At 35.4% G+C, this 23,419-nt stretch overlaps 1 protein-coding gene across 1 annotated transcript; it reads right to left on the bottom strand.

Moving 5' to 3' along the window:
• Positions 1-17,870: 17,870 nt before the first annotated feature.
• On the bottom strand, positions 17,871-18,924 carry LOC100921978 (olfactory receptor 6C75-like). The gene has a single exon (XM_003772476.4). The coding sequence runs from the start codon at positions 18,816-18,818 to the stop codon at positions 17,871-17,873; it is 948 nt and encodes a 315-aa protein (XP_003772524.3). The 5' UTR covers positions 18,819-18,924.
• Positions 18,925-23,419: the final 4,495 nt, after the last annotated feature.

The following is a 23,419-nucleotide window of genomic DNA, read 5'->3' on the forward strand; positions in this document are numbered from 1 at the left end:
TAGCTCTCCTTGAATCTCCTATACACTCCATAATAGCAATAATAAAAACATTTAGAGTAGTAGGACTGGACCAGCATTAGGAATGTGTAGACTCAAACTCTTTCTAATATAGGTTAGAGATGTATCTAGGCTCAGCTCTGAATCCTTCTATTTGTGCTTCAGGAAGCTACCTAGTACTCAATTAGAAAGCCAAAATTAGGTTGGCAGAGGGAGTTTCCAGTTATTCCAGAATAAAGAGAATTATTCATGTTCATGTATATGTATATATATATATATATATATATATATATATATATATAAATCATATTTTACATTTGCATAAAATTCTAACTTTTAAAATCCTTATTTCTTCTCTTCTTTGGGGTTTCCTGAAATTGCTCTTTTATGATTTTTTTTTAATCTATTGTAGATAATCCTATTGATTAACCACCCAAGAGCTAAACTTTTCATATTAGTATTCCCCAGGTCATTACTCTTGCTCCTTTCATCCCTCTTTATTTTATTTTTTTGATGAGGCAATTGGGGTTAAGTTAAAATTGCTGAGGCAATATTTGTGGGTATGTAATTGTATTGTCTTTTTCTTTTTAATCAGGTTCATATTAAAGTGAGGTTTATAAGCTACCTGATCCCTCTAGCCCTTCCTCCATTTTTGAATATTCTTCACTGTATGCATTCCTAATAATGTGATTGTAACCACTGGGTACCTGACCTGGGAAATGACTTTAGAAATGTAGCCCTTAGTGATCAAATGGTATAGGCTTCAAGTCATCTATCTTAAGAATACTGTATCTCTGTCTTTAGATTATCTTGTTTTAGTTTACATTTCATGGCAAATTTTGATGGGGTGCTTGAAGTGAAATGCCTAACCTAACCACTACCCAACTGGACCTCTAAGCAATAAAATTAGCATATGAGTGACATCCTAGAGCTAATGAATAATATAATTAAATGTCTAATCTAACATGCCCTAAAAACCTCTAAAGTCGGGGACATAAAGCACTTGGTTAATTTTTCCTATAAAAGTACATATTTATCTTCCCCTTTTCACCACTCTTTTTCTTGAACTCTCTTTTGGAACTTAGTCCACCATCAATGGCATAATAATAATAAAATATTTTCCTCTTGATTTGGAGATGGCCTAAACCTACAGATTCTTTTGAAATACCTTGTGACATGGCCTCAATGCCAATATTTTGGGGGTTCAGCCCCTATATTTAACATTATTATATGAAAAAAGATATCCTTCCTTTCTTTTCTTCCCCTGTATAGCTCCCTATCATTCTTACTTCTGCCTTTACATAACCATCAGGACTATACTTCCAAGCCCTCTGTGATATTTGCCTTTCTCTGTGATCCTTGAAGATATTAAAATCCTAAGAATATATTGTTCCTTGTTCTCATTAGCATATAAATGAATTCATTCCCAATTTAATCCCTAATTATTCCTTCCATTTGAATAAATATAAATACCAGTCTATGTTTCTTTTGATTGCTTTTTCATGTCAAAATGAGTACTAAATTCTGGTCCTTTCATCAAACATATTTGGAAATCCTCTATTATATCAAAGAACTATTTTCTTCTATAGGATTATAATAATAATAACAAACAAAAAATAATAATAATAACAAATAAGAATAACTGTCTTTGTCTTTTGTCATTTGAAATATCATATTGTAAGCTCTCTTATCTGTTGCTGTAGAATTTAACAAGTCTTATGTGATCCTGATTGTGGCTCCTAGTCATTGAAATCTTTCTTTTTTGCTGAATGCAAAGAGCATTTTTTTCCCCTTTGACCTGGAGATTCTGAATTTTTTATTATGATGTTTCTACAATTATTTATTTGGAGGTTTCTTTTAATCATCAGTTTTTTTTTATTTCTCCTTTGCCTTCAGGTTCTAAGAAATTTGTGCAATTTATGAATTTTGAAATATTCTAGCTTTTTGCTTTTTTTGTTCTCTTTATTGATTTTCAGGTAATGTGATGAATTTTAGATTATCTCTCCTCTACATGAAAAACTCTTCTTATAGTTTTAACACTTGGATATTTCTTCTTCCAGTGTTTTTATATTCTATTTGGACTGAGTTAGGTGTAAGGAGGCAGGTAAAAAGCTGCTCATATCACCTACTTCAATGTCTGGATTGAAGACTTGTATTTTGATTTTTTTTTTTTACTTTTGAATGATGTAAGCAAGTTTCCTGAATGTCGTATCTAACATTAGGCTTTAACTTCTGCAGGAAGTGTTTGGCCTTAATACTTGTTGCGTAGATCAGGCCAAGATAGTCTTTTTTTTATAATAATAATAGGTTTTTATTTTTCAAAATACATGCAAATATAGTTTTCAACATTCATCCTTGAAAAACCTTGTGCTCCAAATGTTTTCTCTCTCCCTCTCCCCTACTGCTCTCCTCTAGACAGCATATAATCCAATATAGGTTAAACAAATGCAATTCTTCTAAATTCATTTCCATATTTATCATGCTGCACAAGAAAAATCATATCAAAAGCAAAAAATTAAAAAGAAAAAAAGCAAGTAAGTAAAAACAATAACAAAAAAGGTAAAACCACAAAATGTGAATGTGATCCATATTAGTCCCCATAATCCTCTCTCTGGATGCTGATGGCTCTCTCTATTACAAATCTGTTGGAATCAGGTGTAGTCTTGATGCTCAGTTGAACATAAGCTGCTTATGTGTTGATGGGATGATGGTTATTCTGCATTAATCAAAGTTCGAAGATCATCCTGCTGTTGCAGCCTTTCTTTAGTATGGCAGAGCCCTAGGATATCCACATACTAGGCTCAACTCAAGATGTTTCACCTCCCTGTTTGGGCCTTGGATCAACTTCTTATTAGGTTTTTGCTCCTGCTGTGGCAGGGCTTTAAGATTACTTAGGATTTATTTTTTTCTTTTTGCAGCCAAATTCAGGGCTGTTCTGCCTTTGAATTCAGGCTACTTTATCCATTCAGTGTTTTTATATTACTCTGACATTCTTATATGTGGTTCTCTTTCATTTTTTTTATTGGTGAATTTTTAGACCTTTATTGGTGATTGGAGGACCTGCACTTTTCTAGTTCCTAACAACAATCATCTTATTGTCATAATCCTTCCCATAAATTTTCAATGGACTTTGAATAAGGCAAGTTCCTAAGACTCTAAGGAATATTTAATCCTCTCTTTCAGATTATTTTCTTTCTGAAAAATTTACTTTATTCTTTTTTCTGGTTATACATGTACATTTTTTTTTATTATTAAAGCTTTTTATTTTTTAAAACATATGCATTCTTCAACATTACATGGAAAAACTTGTGTTCCTATTTTCCCTTCCTTCCCCCATGCCCTCCCCTAGATGGCAAGTAGTCCAATATATGTTAAACATGGTAGAAATATATGTTAAATCTAATGTTGTACATTATTTTTTTTCTTATTAAAGCTTTTTATTTTTTAAAACATATGCATTCTTCAACATTACATGGAAAAACTTGTGTTCCTCTTTTCCCTTCCTTCCCCCATGCCCTCCCCTAGATGGCAAGTAGTCCAATATATGTTAAACATGGTAGAAATATATGTTAAATCTAATGTTGTACATTAATTTTTAAAAACACATTTCTTTATGAATCATATTGGGAGAGAAAAATCAGAACAAAAGAGAAAAAAGAAACATGAGAGAAAAAAACAGAAAAAAAAAAGAAAAGAAAAGAAAAAAATGAACATAGCATGTGTTGATTTACATTCAATCTCCAGAGTCCTTTTTCTGGGTACTGATAGGTGTGATATTGCCTTGAACTACTGAACCACTGAGAAGAATCAAATCTTTGTGATACTTAATCATGAATTTCTTAACCATTTGAAATGTGTGGTTTGATATGAGATTGTTGAGGGATGAGACACCCTAACAAACTTTGGGGGTCCTCAGGTTGGTGTCACAGGTATTATGAAAGAATTCATAGTCCCAGTCTCCAAGTTGTCAAAAAGAGTTTATTTGACACGGAGAATTCAACAGGCTAAATTCTAGATTGGAAATAACAAAGCATTGAAAGACAGAGAACAGCTTTATCTAGTCTTCTATAGCCTAAGACTAAGGAGTACATGTCTCTATGATCTGAAGCTAAGGAGTAATCTCCACATGAATTAAGGGTGGAGGGTGGTGGGCTAAAGGAGTTATCTCCAGACAAATTAAGAGTGGTCTCTGAAATTTGATTATCATGGGAATTTCCTGAGATTAAAAGCTATCTAACTAAGGGAGTGATCAGAATCAAGAGAGTTTCCTGAGACAGACTTGGAAGCCAGAAGATTTAGGATTTCCTGACCCACGCCAAAATAGAAGACCCCTAAAAATCAGGGGACGAAAGAATCCTATTACATCATTTTTTTTCTCAAGCAGTCATCCACAAATTCATCTGGGACAAAGGGACAGAGGTCTCATTTTCTGGAGCTGCTTCAGGCTGACAAGAGCCACAGAGTTGCCCCTATTTCAATAGGGATTCAGGCCAGGAGGGGAAGTGCCTGATTTGGAGGGCAGCAGCAACATCTAGGGGATATTGAGTGTCCAAGTCAGTTGTCCCACAATTTCCAGACTGAATGAACAAGTAGCTGGAAGTTCATAGCTTGGAGGCTGGGGGAAACAAATCTCACAAGCAGGTTAAAAGTGGGGTAGTATCCAAGGTGGAGATGGAGACGTTTGGGAACGGGATCTTTGCAAAAAATGCATCGAGTCCCATCTGTGGACTGCCTTGAGGATACTGATAGCCCACCCAACAATCCTGAATGCCCCCCACAGCCCACAAAGCTCCCTAGCCTGACTAAAACTAAGGAGTTATTTCCCCTACTGGCAGAAACCACAGAATGACACCAAGGGAGATGGAAAGAGAATACTAGGAGCAAAGTTCTCATCCTCAGAAAATAGCAAGAAAGAAGACTAGGGTGAGAGAAAGAAAGACATAAATAATTTTACCCTTCTTTCTCCAAGAGTATTTTCAGGGATCCTGCAGAAGTGTAGCTTCGATCCTCTATGGATTCACAGGAATATTCTGAAATATCTGAGGGAGAAGCAGCACCTTTAATCCTGTGTCCATGTCTGGGGAGTCCAGCTAAGGAACCCTTCCAGTGTGACTGATGAGTAGTCAGAATGACCTTATATGGTTCTTTTCACTTTACACCTAGAGGATCAGCACCTTGAGGCTTCCAAGATTTCAAGTATGCCATATCCCCTGGATTTACAGGAAACTTAGGTTTAGGGAGATACTTATTTGCATATTCAGAAAGGGCCTTCTGGACTGCACCAAAATGTGTGGCAAACTGAGTGACCAGATGCTGTTCTGGATCTACAAAAATGGGGATGCCTCAGGTTATAACCATTCCCTCTTAATGTTAGGATAAAGGTCTTATATCTTAGATCTTAGGCTATGATCATTCCTTCTTAATGTTTGATGGGATAAAGGTCTTTATCCATTTTAGACATCATTAGAATATCAGGACCCTTTCCAGTACCTCCCATTATGTCATCCCAGGTACCTCCCCCATTATGTCATCCCCTTATAAAAGAATTTTGTATCTGACATTTGCGGCTGGATTCTTTGAGACCATTCAGCCCTGGGACCAAACATGGAGCCATTTAGTCCCAGTAAATCTCTCCCTTTTAAATAAATTAGTAAATTGTTCTCTAATCTCTATCTTACTCAGTTTCTCCAGCATTACATACAGAAGTTCAAAGGGGTTCAACTTAATGTTCTCCCAGTGTGCAATGTGGACTCTAAGAAGCCCTAATGGGAGATTCTTCACCCAGTCCTCTGAGTCTTTAAGCACAATTTAGTAAGGACTCACTTGAGGGTGTGATTCATTTTCTCCACCTTCCCAGAAGCCTGAGTGTAATTTTCTGGCTACCTCTCTAGAGCCCCTCCAAATAGGCCTTGGTTTCAGCAGAATGATCAGCACAAGAATAATCAGGAATAAAGTCCAAAGTTCTTATTATCTCCTTCACAGTCTGTCTCTTTCACCTGGAGCCAGACTAGCTTTCTGGGCTCACCTTTAGATGAGCCTTGGTCTTAGTGGAGAAGTGAAGGAGACAGGACAGCCACCCCAAAGGTCTTTATCTTTGAGTCTGTAAAGAGCTAGGTAGTCCAAAGCAAGGTATGATTTCTTTTACCTCCTGAATTTTCTCACTCCTGCAGGAAAAAGCTTCTACCCAATTAGCAAAGGTGTCAACAAAGACCAAAAGCAATTTGAAAACTCTTCAAGGGGGCATATTTGTCAAATCTATTTGCTAGTCTTCCTCTAGGTCTCTGCCCCTTCTCTGAACAGTCTTCAGGAGAGGGGGAAGTTTAACAGCTCCTTCAGGATTTACTTGGGCACAAACTGGGCAAGACTGGCAAACCTGCCTGATCACTTGTTCTAGCTTGTGATCAGTAAAAATTCATTTCACAAGGGACTGAATTTCATTTCTTCCCAAATGGGTAGCTTGGTGTAGGCCAAAAATAAGTTTCTACTGACATGCCTCTGGGATTAAAAGTTGGCCTGAGGGTGTTTGAAACCAGCCAGAACTTCTGCCATGGTTTGTTTTTGTGAGCTATATGAAGGGGTGTAAGAATCAGGGAGCAGGGAGATCAAAGGTGCATAGTCAGGGACAAATGGGTAGCAGTATTAGCAGCTGAATCTGCAAACATATTTCACTTTGCCTGAAGTGAATCTCCCTTCTGATGTCCTTTACAAAATATGACAGAAACATTTTAAATTTCATAAACAGTTTGCAATAGTTGTAGAATTTCCCCTGTATATTTAACAGGATAAATTTTTTTGCTGTGAAAAGTTCTCTTTCTTTCCATATAGCCCTATGAGCATGCAAAATATGAAAAGCATATTTGGAGTCTTTATAGATGTTCACTCTCATTCCTTCCCCAGTTTCAAAGCTCTAGTTAGAGCAATGGGTTCAGGTTTCAGGGCAGAAATTGTCCCAGTAGAGAGTGGCTTAACCTACAGGGTGCTATCAAGGATCACCACAAAATAACTTGCCTTTCTTTCCCCATTTTCAAGAAAACTAGACCCACAAAGGATATGAACACACAATTTTCAGATGAAGAAATTTAAATTATTTCTAGTCATATGAAAAAGTGTTCCAAATCATTGATCAGAGAAATGCAAATTAAGACAACTCTGAGATACCACTACACACCTCTCAGATTGGCTAAGATGACTGAAAAAGATAAGGACAAACATTGAAGGAGATGTGAGAAAACTGGGATACTGATGTATTGTTGGTGGAGTTGAGCACAGATCCAACCATTCTGGAGAACAATTTGAAACTATGTCCAAGCTATCAAACTGTGCATACCTTTGATCCAGAAGTGTTTCTACTGATATCCCAAAGAAATCTTAAAGGAGGTAAAGGGACCCACATGTTCAAAAATATTTGTGACAGTCCTTTTCATAGTGGCAAGAAAGTGGAAAATGAGTGGATGTCCATCAGTTGGAGAATGGTTGAATATTATGATATATGAATGTTATGTAATATTATTGTTCTATAAGAAACAGTCAGGAAGATGATTTCAGAGAGGTCTGGAGAGACTTACAGGAACTGATGCTAAATGAAATAAGCAGAACCAGGAGATCATTGTAAACAGCAATGGCAAGATCATATGATGATCAATTCTTATGGACATGGCTCTCTTCAAAAATGAGATGATTCAGACCATTTCCAAGTATTTAGTGATGAAGAAAGCCATCTATACCCAGAGAGAAGACTATGGGAACTGAGTGTGATTCAAAAGATAGCAGTTTCACTCTTTTTATTGTTGTTTGCTTGCATTTTATTTTGCTTCTCTTTTTTTTTCTGATTTTTGATTTTTCTTGTGTGGCAAGATAATTATATAAATGTTTACATATATTGGGTTTAACATATATTTCTACCAGATTTAACCTATATTGGACTACTTGCCATCTAAGTGAGAGGATAGAGGAAGGGAGGGAATTAGAACATAAGATTTTGCAAGGGCTAGATAAGAATTTTCTGGGCATATGTTTTTGAAAAATAAAAAGCTTTAATAAAAAAGGAGAGAGAGAAAAGAAATTCAACCCATCTGTAAACCATTCATCATCTGGGTTGTCAAGAGAAATGTCCCTAAAGTCAGGTTGACTGGAGTAGACAGAATCTAAAGCTTCCTCACAATTATGAATGATGTCTCCCTGGGTGGTGCCAGGGAGCAGGGTGGCAAGGTTAAGAGTGTGATACACATGAAGAGTTAAGTTGGAAATGTCTATCAGGAAAGCCTGACACCTAGTAAAATGTCTACTAGTAAGCCACTGATGTCCTTTGACTTCTAAAATGCTCTGAACCTGGTGGGGGTTAAAAATCTCCAGTGGCTGCCCTAGAGTGAGTTTTGAGGCTTCTTCAATTAGAAGGGCTATAGCAGCCACTACTCTAAGGCACAAGGGCCATTCTAGAGAAACTGAGTCCATTTTTTTCTTGAGAAGTAGGCAAGAGGTCTGGGATCAGATCCAAGTGCCTGAGTTAAGAACTCCAAAGCCAGGTCCCTTCTTTCATCCACATAAAGAGTGAAAGGTTTCTTTTAAGTTAGGCAGTGCCAGGGTAGGGGCAGAAATCAATTTTGCTTTCAGAGTCTTAAAAACTTTGGCCTGATTGGGGCCTCAGTCAAGGCCTTGAATAGAATCATAAAGGGGTTTAACATAATCCCAAAATGAGGTTTCCAAATTCTGCAGAAATCAGCACTCAGAAATCAGTGCATAGGTGTTTCTTTGAAGCAGGTTCCAGGAGAACTAAGATGGCTGCTTTCTCTCCTGTGAGAGAAGGAGATGAGCATTAATTCATAGCCCAAATATTTGACAGACTGGCAGGTGATGTGGGCTTTGGATAGACCCTGTAGCCCCAAGAGACCAGAAAATTAAGAGTTTTTATGGCTGTATCTATAGAAGCCTCTCGGGTGGGGCTGCAGATCAAAATATCATCCATATATTGGATAAGACTGCTGTTAAGCAGCTTCAGATCCCTTAAATCTTTAGTTGGTGCCTGTCTGAATATGTGTGGATTGTCTCTGAAGTCCTGAGGAAAAACTATCCAAGTTAATTGGTGGGGATGTTCCCCTAGTTTGGCCCTTTCGAAAGCAAAAATTGTGAGTCTTCATGCAAAGGTATACAAAAGAAGGCATCTTTAAGATGTACAGTGGAAAACCACTTTGTGTTCCCCGGGATCTGCATAAGGATAGTGTAAGGATTGAGCAGAATGGGGTAAATCAGAATGACTGCCTCATTAACTGCTCTGAAGTCCTGCATTGTACGAAATTCCCCATTCAGTTTTTTTAATAGGGAGAATTGGAGTATTGCTGGGAGGCTTCAAGGGAACTAAAAATTTGTGCTTAAGAAGTTTCTCAATCAGGGGCTGCAATCCCTACCTAGCTTCTGGCTTTATTGGGCATGGTGTTTATGGAGACTGGGGTTCCATAGCCATATGAACGCTGGGACAGCATGAGAAACTTGCGCAGGGATTCCTTGGTCCCAGACAGAGGAATCTATTTTCTCCCAGATTTCAGGGACAATATAGGAGGGCTTTAAAAGAAGTACAAAAAGGTCATGTGGAGATCTGAGAAAGGAAAACTGGGTTCCCAATTTCATCATTAAAGCATGCCCCAATAAGGGAGCAGGACAGGAGGAAATAATAAAAAAAGGAGTGTCTCAAAACAGTTCTTAAGTTTCCCTTTGATCCCCATTATCCTATGAGGGGGAGGGATGAGTGAAATCAGAGTGTGTGAGTAAGATAGAAAAAGAGGCTTCTTAACAAAAAGAATTCAATGGTTTTACCTACCACATGCAAAGTCACCCTGGATTCAGCTGTCCTGATAGAGCAAGGGCAAGCCTGGCCAAACCCCAGGTTCTCATTCCTGATCTTGAGGAAACTGAAGGTCAGGGCATTGGGGAGCTGAGGCTCTACCCCTCAAATGTGGACAGTCTCTTTTCCATCTCATCTCCTGATTGCACTTGGAGTAAGGACCCAGAGATTTCCTCCAAGGACAGTTGTGAGCCCAGTAGCCCTGTTGATTACAACTGAAGAATGAACCCCTATGGTTCCTGCATATGGGAGCAGCCAAAGTTTGAGCCTGTTCTTTGTTTCTTGCTCTGACCCTGTGGTCTTCTTCCTCTGCTTCTGTTTGGTCCCTATTTTTAGTGTCCCAGTTTTCCCACATTCCCTCCAACCTTCATCATTATCTTTTCCTGTCATCTTAGCCAATCTGAGAAGTGTGTAGTGGTATCTTAGAGTTATCTTCATTTTCATTTCTCTGATCAATAATGATTTAGAATACCTTTTCATATGAGTAGAGATAGTTTCAATTTCTTCATTTGAAAATTGTCTGTTAGGGCTATGGTCTATCATCCAGATTTTAACGTTTAAGGCTAGATAAATTATTATTATTTTTTAATTTACCAAAACTTAGAAATGTAAGAGATTGTTTAATTTGTTTTATATGTTAAAACTCATTCTGATGCAAAGGATTAATCATTAAATGAGCTTATAGATTTTTAGTAGATACTTTGCTTGTTATATATATATATATATATATATATATATATATATATATATATATGTATGTATGTATTACTATATCTCCTAAGCAGATTCATCTCTCAGAGCTGATGACCTTACTTATCCTGAATTTATTACTATATTTCCTAAACAGACTCATCTCTCAGAGCTGATGACCTTACTTATCCTGAAGGTTAAAACTGTCAATCTTACAAATTAAAAGTTGACATTGGCCCCAGGGAAGGAGTTGAGTTGTTTGTTGCCCAATGCTCACCATTCTTAGTCTTTTTATGGTCTGTACTGTATAGAGTAATTATCAGATTTATTTTTAATATGATGACAATAGCTCCAAATAACTTAGATTTTTCCTAAATAATAACTAAATTAGTTGGAATCTTAGTTGGAATCTCCTTTTAATTTTCTAGCAACAGTGAAAATACCTAATTACCTAAATTACATTTACAAAATAATATAAAACAGGATTAGCGCAGCTCTCTCCCTCTTGCCCCTTCTTCCAGTCAGGGAAGGAGGGAAGGAAGAAGAAGGAAAAAGACTTTATGCACTATCCTTCTAGGACTGGTGATGCCTTAATTTAGATGAATTTGCTTCATTTAATTTACACACATGCAAAAATTATTTATCTGAACATTGGTATTATATTTTGATTGCATCTAAAAACCCTCCAGGAGTCCTCAAACTACAACCCGGGGGCTAGATGCAGCAGCTGAGGACATTTATCCCCCTCACCCAGGGCTATGAAGTTTCTTTATTTAGAGGCCCACAAAACAAAGTTTTTGTTTGTACTATAGTCCAGCTCTCCAACAGTCTGAGGGACAGTGAACTGGCCCCCTATTTAAAAAGTTTGAGGACCTCTGCCCTAAAGTTATCAAATATGCAGCAATTTTATTCAATAAAGCAGTTAACATTCATTTAGCATATAGAATGACAAATTTACTGAAACCAGAGGCTGAGTGTCTTTTTCACTTTATGCTGCCATGCAGGGTATTGCCAGGAGCATCCAGATTCTTTGCAAGCAGTTGCTGGACAGAATCTGATGAAGGCGGGGGTGGGGGTGGGGGGGGGTGGGGGGGGTGACAGGTGCCAAAAGGGTTGTTTCAGGTACCAGAGCTCAGGGAAAGCTGATTATGGAAATTGACTCTCACTCCATCCCCAGGATCCCAAGCTGATTTGGGGAAGTATTTTGGGGCAAGGTTTTGTGGGGTCCCCAGAGCCTGCTTCTCCTATTTCTACAGGTGAGACATAATTTGAGTTTTAATCTGATCTGAGAAGAGAGGCAGGGGTTAGCAAATAGAGAGATTCAGGCTATATCAATCTTGTTAGAAATCTTTATGAGGGTTTTTCCCTAATCCCAATGTAGTAAAAGGAGACTCCAGACAAGATAGAAGTCAAAGCATTGCTATTTTCCTAATTGTTCTCTTGACAAGTTGCCAAATTCCTTAATCAATTTGTCTCAAAATTTTGAAAATTTGATAAGATATTTTGCCCTCAAAACTTTTGAGAATCTGCAAATATGTTATTTTAATTTTAATTAGCTAATTTTTTTTGTATAGCCCCCAGCTTGGCCAGAGCTGAAGTTCACAGAAAAGAAATTCTTCCACCATTGTAACTACAGCTTAGAGGTGTTTTCTTGCTGGTTGCCTTTTAAATCTTCCCAGGTAAAAAAAATTAGATCACAAAACAAATATAATACAGACATTCTATACAGAAACACAGATACCACAGACAAAATTGACATGGAAGAAGACTGCTTCAGCTTTGCCAAACGCCATGAACTTGAAAAATAAAAACCATTATTTAGTTATTAACAGTGTAAGTGTAAATCATTCTCTTACACAAAAGAAATAATTACTATTAAAGGAATCTCATTTTAACTGACAGGATGTCCAGGGCTAGGGATGTTTCATAAACAGCAAATTTGTTATCTGAAAAATATTAAGAGATTCTTGAGCAATATACAGTGCAGTAAAAAATGCATGTAACTCTTCTGTGTATATTAAAACAGGATGTTAAAAACATATTTATTAATAGGGGGAATATATATATATATAAAGAGAATGTATGTTTATTAGTACCATCTATAAATACCAACTAGTCCTTGCAGGTGATCCTCAGATTTCTTTTTGAATTCGGGTTAGAATCTCCTCTTAAAATTTTGAATAAGTTTGTCAATTCACATGTTTGTAATTTCAAATACATTTTTAGCCAATTAATATCCCTCGCCAATTTTTGATAATTGGAGTAACTAAATTATCCCTTTTAATTTCTATTTTAAAATTGGTCTAGAATCAAAGATAGAGTCCATCCAGAACACCTCTTTTCCTGTACCTCCAAAATCTTTACTACCCTGAATTTTTGTTTTATATATATATAATTACTTTTTATTATTTTTATGCTTTTCCAATTTTTTGTAAGGTATTATTAATAACAGTGCTATCCTCTCCCCTTTTAAAAAATATCATGGTGAGCAGTGGCATAGCAAAAAATGCATATTTTGCCAAAAATTCTGAATTTACTACTCCAGGCATAACCTTAAATCTTAGCTATGCTTGTAAACTATAGCCTAAAATGAGAGCTAGCATACTAGAAGGAAGTGGACTTAAAGTCAAGGTTTATCAGTTGAATTGCAATGAAGTGCCTTTGTGAGTAATACATTTTGTCTCATTGTTGTCAGTCTCTTGAATGAAATTATGGATTATTTCTGTGATTTGTTGTTTGACTCACTCACTCATTATTTAGAATTATATTATTTAATGCCCAGTTAGTATTTAGCTGATCTTTTCCTGCTCCTTTCTTGAATATAATTTTTATTGCATTGTTGTCTGAAAAGGAATCATTCACTATTTCTGCCTTTCTGCATTTAATTGTGAGGTTTTTGTGCCCTAATTTAATTTTTGTGTAGGTGCTATGTACTGCTTAGAAAAAGGTATATTCCTCTCAGTCCCTATCCAGTTTTCTTCAGAGATCTATCATATCTAGGTTTTCTAGGAGTCTATTAACCTCCCAAGTTTTTTTCTTCTTTATTTTGTGGTTAGATTTGTCTGATTCTGAGAGGGGAAAGTTAAGATCCCCCACTAGTATAGTGTTGCTATCTATTTCTTCCTGTAACTGGCTTATATCTTCTCTAGGAATTTGTATGCTTTCTCACTTAATGCATGCACATTTAGTATTATTACTACTTAATTGTTTAATATTATTACTATTTCATTGTTTACAGTACCCTTTATCAAGATGTACTTTCCTTCCTTATCTCTTTTAATGCTTTCTTTTTATTCTAAATGATTTGTACATAGAATGTGAAGTGAGATCTGTGTTTGCAGCTTTGTTTTTTATAAGATATAAAAAGAAAATATTCCAGGTTTTAGTACACAGACTGAAATCATGTAAGAGAGCAAACCCCAAGCTTTAAATAGAAATCATTGTAGAATGAACTTAATCATTAGCAGGTTCTAATTTATACTTAGTCACTAACATATTCATCAATATAATAAAAGTGATTTTACATTAAGATATTACCATTTTGACATTACTATTTACTATCAGCACATTTGAGTTCACAAAATTACAGAAAATAATAATTTCAATAATAGTTGCATAAAATCATTTATAAATATGATTTAGTATACACACTTTTTATATGGAAATCATATAAACTAGCTGGCATAAATCTTAGGTGCTGATAGATGAATTAAGGTTGTAATTGCATATTGATTATATTTTCTCATGCATTTGCACTACACTTTTTGATACAATTAATCAAACAAACAAGCATATATTAAGTGCCTACTATGTGTCTGATACTGTAAATGTAATTTTTAAAAATAGTCCCTTCCATTTAAGAGCTCATATTCTCATGGAAAAAACAAGATGAACATTTATAGGTAAATTCAAAACATTCATGGGCATATACCCCAAAAATAAATATAAACATTTAGAGGCAAATGCCATAAAATATTAACATAATCATATAGAGCAAAAAGAAATACAAAGCAATTATAAAGCATATTGATGGGGAAAGAACTACCAACTGGGGGATCAGAAAACATCCTGCATAGAAGGTGCAAATAAAGTGATAAAGCTAGAAATTCAAAAAAAAAAAAAAAATAGAGGAGACAAAGGAGAATGTTCTGGTCTTGGAGACAGTTTATGGAAAATTATGGAAATATGAACTAGAGTATGATAGGTGAGAAACAGCAAGTTAGACAATATTTCTGGACTGCTGAACCCTCAGAAGAAAGTAACATTAAGAATATTGTGGGAAAATAGGATGGGGCCAAGTTGTGAAGAGCTCTAAATGCTAGCAAATGCATTTCTATTTTATCATGAAGTTAATAGGGGACCACTGACTGACATTCATTGAATGCAGTTGTGACTCCTTTAGGAAAATCTTTAGTATCTGTCTAGAGGAGAGATTGAAGAGAGAAGCTTAAGTCATGGAGACAAGTAGGAAATAATCACATCTGAGGTGATGGATAGTAAGGTCCTGGACTATGTTGGTGGAAAGAAGAGGGAAACTCTTGTTGCTAATGAAAATTTTTGGTCACAATCAAGAAAGATGCTACCTTTTGTGATGACCGCATTAGCACCCTAGATACTTTAGAATCAGCTGGAGTCAGGATAAGCAAAAGTCCTTGATCTTTATTCTTTGTGGATGTGAGAAGAATGGAGACATAAGTCTGACCAGGAGTCACTCTGGCTTTCTCACTCCACCCTCGAATCCCTCCTCCCAATCTCTTTATACACCAACAGATTGAGCCATCACAAAATGGTGGGGTGAGCCATTTTCTAAACAAATGCAAATAGAGTATTGTCCAATTGGTAATTAGCCTTAAGTGCTTGCTTGTCCAAATCTCAGTGCATCTGCTCAGTTTCAGCCCATTACATCTTTGCAGAACATTCTGTTTATTTGTTCATAGACATGCAGTCTATTTGTACTCTAAAAACATCTTCTATTTTTCCAAAGAGTTTACTTGCAAAATGCCTTTAACAATAACAGTAATAATAATAATAACAACCAATAACTTTTATTTAGTGATGTGATGTTTGCAAAATGTTCTGCATATTTTCTTATTTAATCCTTTTAATAGTCCTGTGGAGTTAGAGCAATTATTGTTGCTATTTTACAAATGAAAAAAAACTAAGATCAATGGAAGTGGGATCATTAGGCAAGGGTGACAAAACTCAAAAGTGTCTGGGGCAGGATTTTAACAGATACCCCAAGCCCATGTCCAGCACAATTTCACTATGGTACCAGGATACTACCTTTAGCGTCTCTCCATAAGATTTTACAGAATAAAAAATTCAATTCACATACAATTTTCCACAAGGTATAAAATTGTATGTGAATTGAATTTTTTATAGATGCACAAAATAGTAAATAAAAATGATTGTATTGTATGAGAACCTATGATTTAGACACAAATATATACATGTACATGCACACACTGAGAGTCCCACCACATTAAAAAACAAACACAAACAAAAACATGTGTGTGCTTTCTTTGATCATGACTTTCAAGTAGTCTAAATTCTTAAATTTATTTGATCTATTTTCTAGTTCAGTTGTTTACTCATGAGATAATTCACATTTTCCTCTACTTTTTTATTCTCCTGACTTGGTTTTATTTTTTTCTTGATGTCTAATAGTATCATTAGCTTCCACTTGCCCAATCCTAATTTTTTGGAAATTATTTTATTTTCATTGAAATTTTGTTTTTTTTTTTATCTATTTGGCCAAGTTTGCTTTTTAAGTTTTTCAATGAATTTTTGTGCTTGTTCTACCATTACATATAAATTCTGTTTTTCAAGATGTTATTTTCTTTAATGTTTTTTGTGCTTCTTTTTTTTTAACCAACCTGTTAATTCTCTTTTCATAATTGCTTGATTCTTTTCCTAATCATTCCTCTACCACTTTTCTCTTTCTTTAACTATTCCAAGAGTTTTTATTGGGCTTGAGTAAAATTATCATTTCTCTTTAAGCTTTTACTTGCTGTCTTCAAATTGTTGTCTTCTTCTGAATTTATGTCTTGGTCTTTTCTTCAACCATGGTAATTTTATGTCATTTTTTTTTTTTTTTTGATGTTTGCTCTTTTATTTCTTTGACTTTGAACATTATGGTGAACTTAGGCTTCAATCATCTTAGGGCAGGAAAATAATATTCCAAGTTGAAGACTATTTTGAATTATTTTTTTTAGAGTTAGTTCTGGGGTCTGCAACTTTTTGGTGCTTTCAAGGTACTGTTAGTATAGGAGGACTGTGGTTATTGCTCTTCTAGTTCTGTGCTCTGGTCTTTACCATGAAAAGCTTTTATTTCCATGCAACTACATTACTTCTCCTATTGACTTTGTAACTGTGACCAGATCTTTTGCTTTCCTGCATCCACAAGTACTAATACTTCTTTTGACTTTGAAATTTCAGGGCTCCTGCTTCTTTGTGACCAACCACAAGCTTTACTCTCTGCACAGGAATTGTGACTCAGAAGTACTTTGATGAAAGAGTTTCCAGTCAGCACCAACAATAAACAGTGCCAGCAAGGAATCCCCTATAACCTTATTCTGATCAGCTGTTCAATGTCTTTACAATCCCTTTCCTCAAAGCTTCTGAAACTGCTACAACTTCTGGCAAAGCCACTTGAATATTGCTCCTGAGATCCACTACTGCTGCTTTTTCTGCACCACTTCCTTTACACAGACTTTTCCTGATGACATTCTAAAACGTCTCTCTTGGACATTTTGTTGGCTTTGCCACTATAAAATTTTATTTGAGGAGTTATTTAAAAGTTGTTTGGATGGGAATATTAGACAAATTTGGTGGGATGTTATTTTGTAGTCCACCATGTTAGCTCTACACTGAAATTTCATTTTCCTAAAAATTCATTCTGGATAAAAGTAGTGTCAGTTTCAATGATATATTTTATTATTATTTTATTATAATCACATTATTTTAATAACAAATGAAATTATATATAATTATTATATATTAAGTATGTATTTAATTATAAATGCACGCACATATAAAATTAAATATATAATTACATATTATAATTAAAACTGCCACAATATTTATCCACAATAGTTTATGGAAAAAAATGAAATTTCAAATTCTGGTGAGAAGAAAGTAGTAAACTTACTAGCTATTTTATGACATTAAAAGTTGTAGTTTGAATGGACAGTATTCAAGAACTTTTGGAGCTGAAATAAGTGATCATAATGACATGAAATATTTTAACAAAATAAAATGTTGAGAGATAACATGGAACAAATTATCTCAATTTTTTTTCTTTCAACATTTTTCCTTTCCTTTTTGTTACTGATGTCAACAGATTCACTTATAATTTTTTGATAGCAAACTTATTTTTTTGGATCATTTCTTTGAAGGCTTGTTTCACTTGCTGGTTTCTTAGGGTATAAATAAAGGGATTCAGCAAAGGGGCAACTGAGGTATTGAGCACAGCTATTCCTTTGCTTAATGCCACCCTTTCATTTGCAGATGGTTTGATGTACATGAAGATGCAGCTTCCATAAGAAATTGAGACAACAATCATGTGAGAAGAACAGGTGGAAAAAGCCTTTTTCCTCTGCTGAGCAGAGGGGAATTTCAGAATTGTCCTAATGATGTATGTATAGGAGAGAATCACTAGTACCAATGTGACCATTAGTGTTACCACAGCTAGGGTAAAAGACATTAGTTCTAAAAAATGTGTGTCTGAGCAAGAGATTTGCAGGATGGGAGAAGAGTCACAGATGAAATGATCAATGACATTGGAAGCACAGAATTCCAGTTTAAGCCCCATGATCACTGGTGGAAAGATAATAAGGAAGCTGGTCATCCAAGAACTGAGTACAAGCTGATTACAAACTCGGTTGTTCATGATGGTTGTATAGTGCAGAGGTTTGCAAATGGCAACATAGCGATCATAGGACATGGCAGCCAGAAGATAAAATTCAGTCACCCCCAAGAAGATGAAAAAAAATAACTGAATGAAGCAGCCCATGTAAGAAATGGTTTTATCCTTGGTTATGATGCTGACCAAAAATCTTGGAATACATACAGTTGTGAATAAGATTTCTAGGAATGAGAAATTCCTTAGGAAGAAATACATTGGAGTTTTAAGGCGAGAATCCAGCAAGGTGAGAGTAATGATAATTATGTTTCCACTAATGCTTAACATGTAGGTCAAAAAGAGAAAAAGGAAAATTAAAACCAGGAACAGTGGGTCATCTGTCAGCCCTAGCAGGATGAACTCGCTGAGTGTTGTATAGTTATTCATTGACATCTTCTGACTTCTGCCAATGCTTCAGAAGAAAAGAGAACAAAAATCAGAATGAGCAAGTAATAACTTTCAACTTTAGCAAGTATGAGTTCAGATCTACAGGAAATTATGGCCACCATCCCTCTTCTTCAGTTCTATTCAACACATCATTGAACAAAACTGAAATAAATCTCTCAACTATGATGACCAGTGCACTACAAAATTTTTATCTAATTTCAATCAGTTTCTCATTATATAAAACTATTGTTATTCCTTTTCCCTAATGGGATCTCAATTCCATTATTCAAAATAAATAATATCATGGATAGAAAGCTGGACCTGAGGTCAGGACACCTTAAGTTTTAATGTAGCCTCCTAAACTTTGTGAATAAACCCTGGATAAGTCACTTAATCTCTGTCTGCCTATGTGTCTTCAGGCTGTGTAGAGTCACTGTAAATGCTCACCTAGACAATGGGATTAATGATAGTATCTACCATGGTTGTAAGGATCAAAATAGATAGTTGTAAAGTGTTTACCAGTATATGCCATATGGTAAATGCTTAATAACCCTAACTCTCATTCTCTAACCTTGCTTATTCTTCTTTCCTTCCCTGTCTTTAAATTCCTGCAATGTGACTTCCAAAGTCAACATTCAATTAAAATTACTGTCATTAAAATTACCAGTAGAATTCTAATCGTCAATTTTAAGGGTTTCTCCTTGATCTGTCTGAAACATATGATCTCTATTTAACTGTTGTACTTCTCCCAAAAGATCTATCTTTGTCTATTCTTCATGATATTGCATTTTTTTGTTTCTACCCATCTAATTACTCCTTGGTCTCCCTTGTTGATTCACCGTGTATATTTTGCCTTTTAACCATGTGAGTCCTCTTTTCTGTCTCTCTACATTCTCAATGGCTTCATTAGATCCCATGACTTTAATTATTTTCTTTATGCAGAAAACACCAAAGAATAACAAGAAAAAGGAGAAAAAAGAAGCACAATCTTTACTAAATACATATACTTAGCAAGAATACAAATTGACAGGTGAAGCTATGCTGTTTCATTCTCATGAAAAAGCACCTGAATCAATGCAGAAGCCACAAGAAAATAAAAAGACCATCAAGCCCAAAGAATTATTTTGGTTTGTACAGTATTCACCACAAGGTGGACCTTAGTATGTTTGCCTATCTTCAAATTAGCTATCCAAAACTAAGGAATAATTATATTAATATCTAGTATTTAGATAAAACTTGTTATGTACCCAAAATTGTGCTAAATGCTTTGCAAATATTAAATTACTAAAGCCAATGAGGTCAGTTCCTTAGATTCCAAGGCCTGAAGAAAATGAATAATATATAAAAATTCTTGATATTGATCCTGGCCTGACTATATCGAGAATCACATCAAGTTTTTTTATGCTTCATTTCTAATTACTAAAACTCTCAAGTACATTACATAGACACACTCCAAACAAAGAAAATGAAAATAAAAAATTAATCATAGTAAATATTTTAATATTTATGTTATATATACTATTACTATTGTAATATTTTAAGCCCCCAAAAGTCAGAATTGCAATGGTGTGGCAAAAAACAAACCAAACAACAAATTTTGTTTGAAGGACACAATGGAACTGTAGGGCCATTGAAAAAAGTACCAAATTAAAAGTGACCAAAAATAGAAAGCCAGCCACCAGAATTAAATGGCTTAAAGAAAAAGACATTTGTTTTTCAATATAGCTGGAAAATTGTATCTGCATGTAGGATTTTAGTTTCTAGAATACTTCCCTTTTTTACAAGTGAGAGGCCATTCATTCTATATTTCCCAGTCCATAAGCTATCAGTTGCCCCTCATTTAAGAATACACTTGTAGGAAAGTGAATATAAATCTCATAGTACAGAGTATAAAGATTACCAAATTTCTCCAGAGTTCATATTCACTCTCTTATTCTTACCCATGGGAGGGACAAATATATCAATTGATCCTTACATTTTCCCATCTCTTAACTTCCTTCTCCAAGCTGTACTTACCTGTACTTATCATGGTTCACTATTCTTCACCTGTCAAGCCCTTCATCATGTTTTAGGATGAAAGCCCAAACCATTTTGAAAGGATGGTAGCAACAGTAAACATAGGATTGAGGTGAATATTCCTCAGTGACCCCAGAATGAAGTAGCTTCAGGCACTGTTTGCAGTATCAGACATGAAACTATCAATGTAACCAGAGTGGGGATGAAAAATCTTATCTGATATTGTGTGGTTTTTGTAAACAACAATGCACTTTCACTATTATACATCTTATTGTTCCTATAATTACAATAACAAATAATTAAAAATAAGAGAATCATCACTTTGACTTATTTGCTACTGACTGAGGAAATACAGTATTTTTCATTAAGGAAATCAGACCATTGAACAAAGGCTAGAGTCAATAGCCCAAAACTAGGCTTTGGGAGGAATAACATCTTGAAATTTAATTTGCTGTCTTGTCAGAGGGTAAGAAAGGAAATGAAAACATCAGCTGTTCTGGTATTTTATGCAGTCCACAGTTTTGAAATTTGAAAAGTAGGTCCCACAATCAGATGAAATGAAGGCCAAATAGCCATAAAGAAGAAATCTATTCACAAAATCATTTCATTCAGTAACAAAAGTATCTGCGTGCTGGTGAACTTTAAATATGTAAGCAATGGTTCACCTTGACAAAGTTCCTTCAATTATGCTGCCCTCAAAAGTGGGTTCCCTTAATAGCCTAAGCAGGCAATTCCAACCTCCCAAAGAATCAATGAGGTCCCAACATTCTCCACATGAGGACTCTACCAGTCATGGTTTCAATATATGATGGGCTGGCACAAGAAATTAAAAGGGAATTTTACAAGGCTAAAGATGATACATGAAGCCCAGCGACTGTTACAGAGTCTAAGACCAAACAATCCCAAATTTTATTATAAGGAATTGTAAACACCACACAAAAGAAAAACAAAAAATTCAGACTTTTCTGGTATGAAGGGAGGGCCTTTTTTCCAGACTTGCACTCCTAAGCCCTACAATGTGGAAAGGATACCTGTACTTGTTCTCTCTCTCTCCCCTTTGCACAGGGAAACCTTACATACCATAAAAGTATGTAATGTCCATGTTACTAAAATTTTTGTCTACCTCCTCTGACCTTCAAGACAGACTGAAAATTGAATTGAGGAAAGAGGTAGACCAGTAGTGGATATCACAGCTGATAGAGCTCTTCTCACCCCTGACACTAAGACAAGATGAACCAAATTGGGATCAAGACTGCATCATTTCTCAACATGAGCCCTACCCTACTTTCAAATGGATCATTGGACAGTTATTCAATCTGCCCTCTTGCTTAGTTAATTCAGACTTACTGAGTCTGACTCTCATCAGTTCAACAATTAATTTCTCAATAGAAATTAACAATAACCATGAAATAGTGCAATGAACAGTGCTTTTATCCTCTTAAACAATCTCCCAGAAAATATAGTAGACCAATCTTAATCTCTGGAGACTCCAAATTTATCCCACTGCTGGATTTCATCCCTCACAGTCAATTCCTGCATCATCAAATAATTGGAACTTTTGTCATACTATCCTAATAACTGACTAGAATGTCAAACCATCCTCACCACCATTCCCAGCAAGCCATGATCTCATAGTCAGTATCATTAAAATCTAAGAATAAGGTCAAGATTTAAAGACACTGGTACAGCGAAGAAAATAATTAAAATAAAATGAGGCAAACATGCTAAATATATTCAATAAATATATATATGTATATATAAAAAACATAAATATAAACAATGTACATTAATATATTATGTATATATATGCATATATATATACATGTATATTGCAAACCTTTTTATTTCTGAATAGATGATATGATTCCTAAGATACCTGACTATAATGTTCTGGTTCAGGTTTCTCAGGGGGCTCCTAGAAGCAGCCTTCTTTTCAGTTCAGTAGTCACCACAAGAACAGCCAGTTGTTAAAAGTCCAAATCCTTTATAATCTCTTTGCTTGGAGCTGGGCACCTTTCTTAGAGACCTTCAAGAATCCTGATTTCAGTGGAGAAACTAAGGAGGAGAGCCTGCCACCAAGGTGGTGTGAGATGGAATGAATCTGGGTCCAAGGGCTTGTGCTCCAGCCTCTAGCCTTCTGTCTGCTTGTCTTCTCTGGCTCTGTGAATCTCTAAATTTACCTGACTGAGGCTTCTAGCTTATATGCTCTACACTGAGTATAAATCAATCATTATATCACTAGGAAACCATTATTTGTTGTAAGATTTAATCAATCATACTGAACTTAGAGAACTATTAATCATCATGCTAAACTAGATAACCATTGTCTTTATCAATTGCCCTGAGTTAGCACCTTGAAAGAATCCTTGTTTCCAGTTCAGATTCTGGCTCATAACACCTGACCATTTGAGATTTTCTAGGAAAGATACTAAGTTGATTTGCCAATTTTAACTCTAGCACATTTTACAGATGAGGAAATAGAGGCAAACAGGTTGAGGTGACCTGCTTAGGATCACAAATGTAATAAGGCCAAATTTGAATTCAGAAAGATATTTTCCTGACTTCAGACCTGGCACACTATTCACTATGCC

The sequence above is a fragment of the Sarcophilus harrisii genome, chromosome 5, assembly GCF_902635505.1.
Source record: "Sarcophilus harrisii chromosome 5, mSarHar1.11, whole genome shotgun sequence".
Classification (NCBI taxonomy): domain Eukaryota; kingdom Metazoa; phylum Chordata; class Mammalia; order Dasyuromorphia; family Dasyuridae; genus Sarcophilus; species Sarcophilus harrisii.

What these genes read in the sequence shown, in the direction of transcription:
- LOC100921978 (XM_003772476.4), bottom strand. Translation starts at nt 18,818, where the DNA reads ATGTCAATGAATAACTATACAACACTCAGCGAGTTCATCCTGCTAGGG.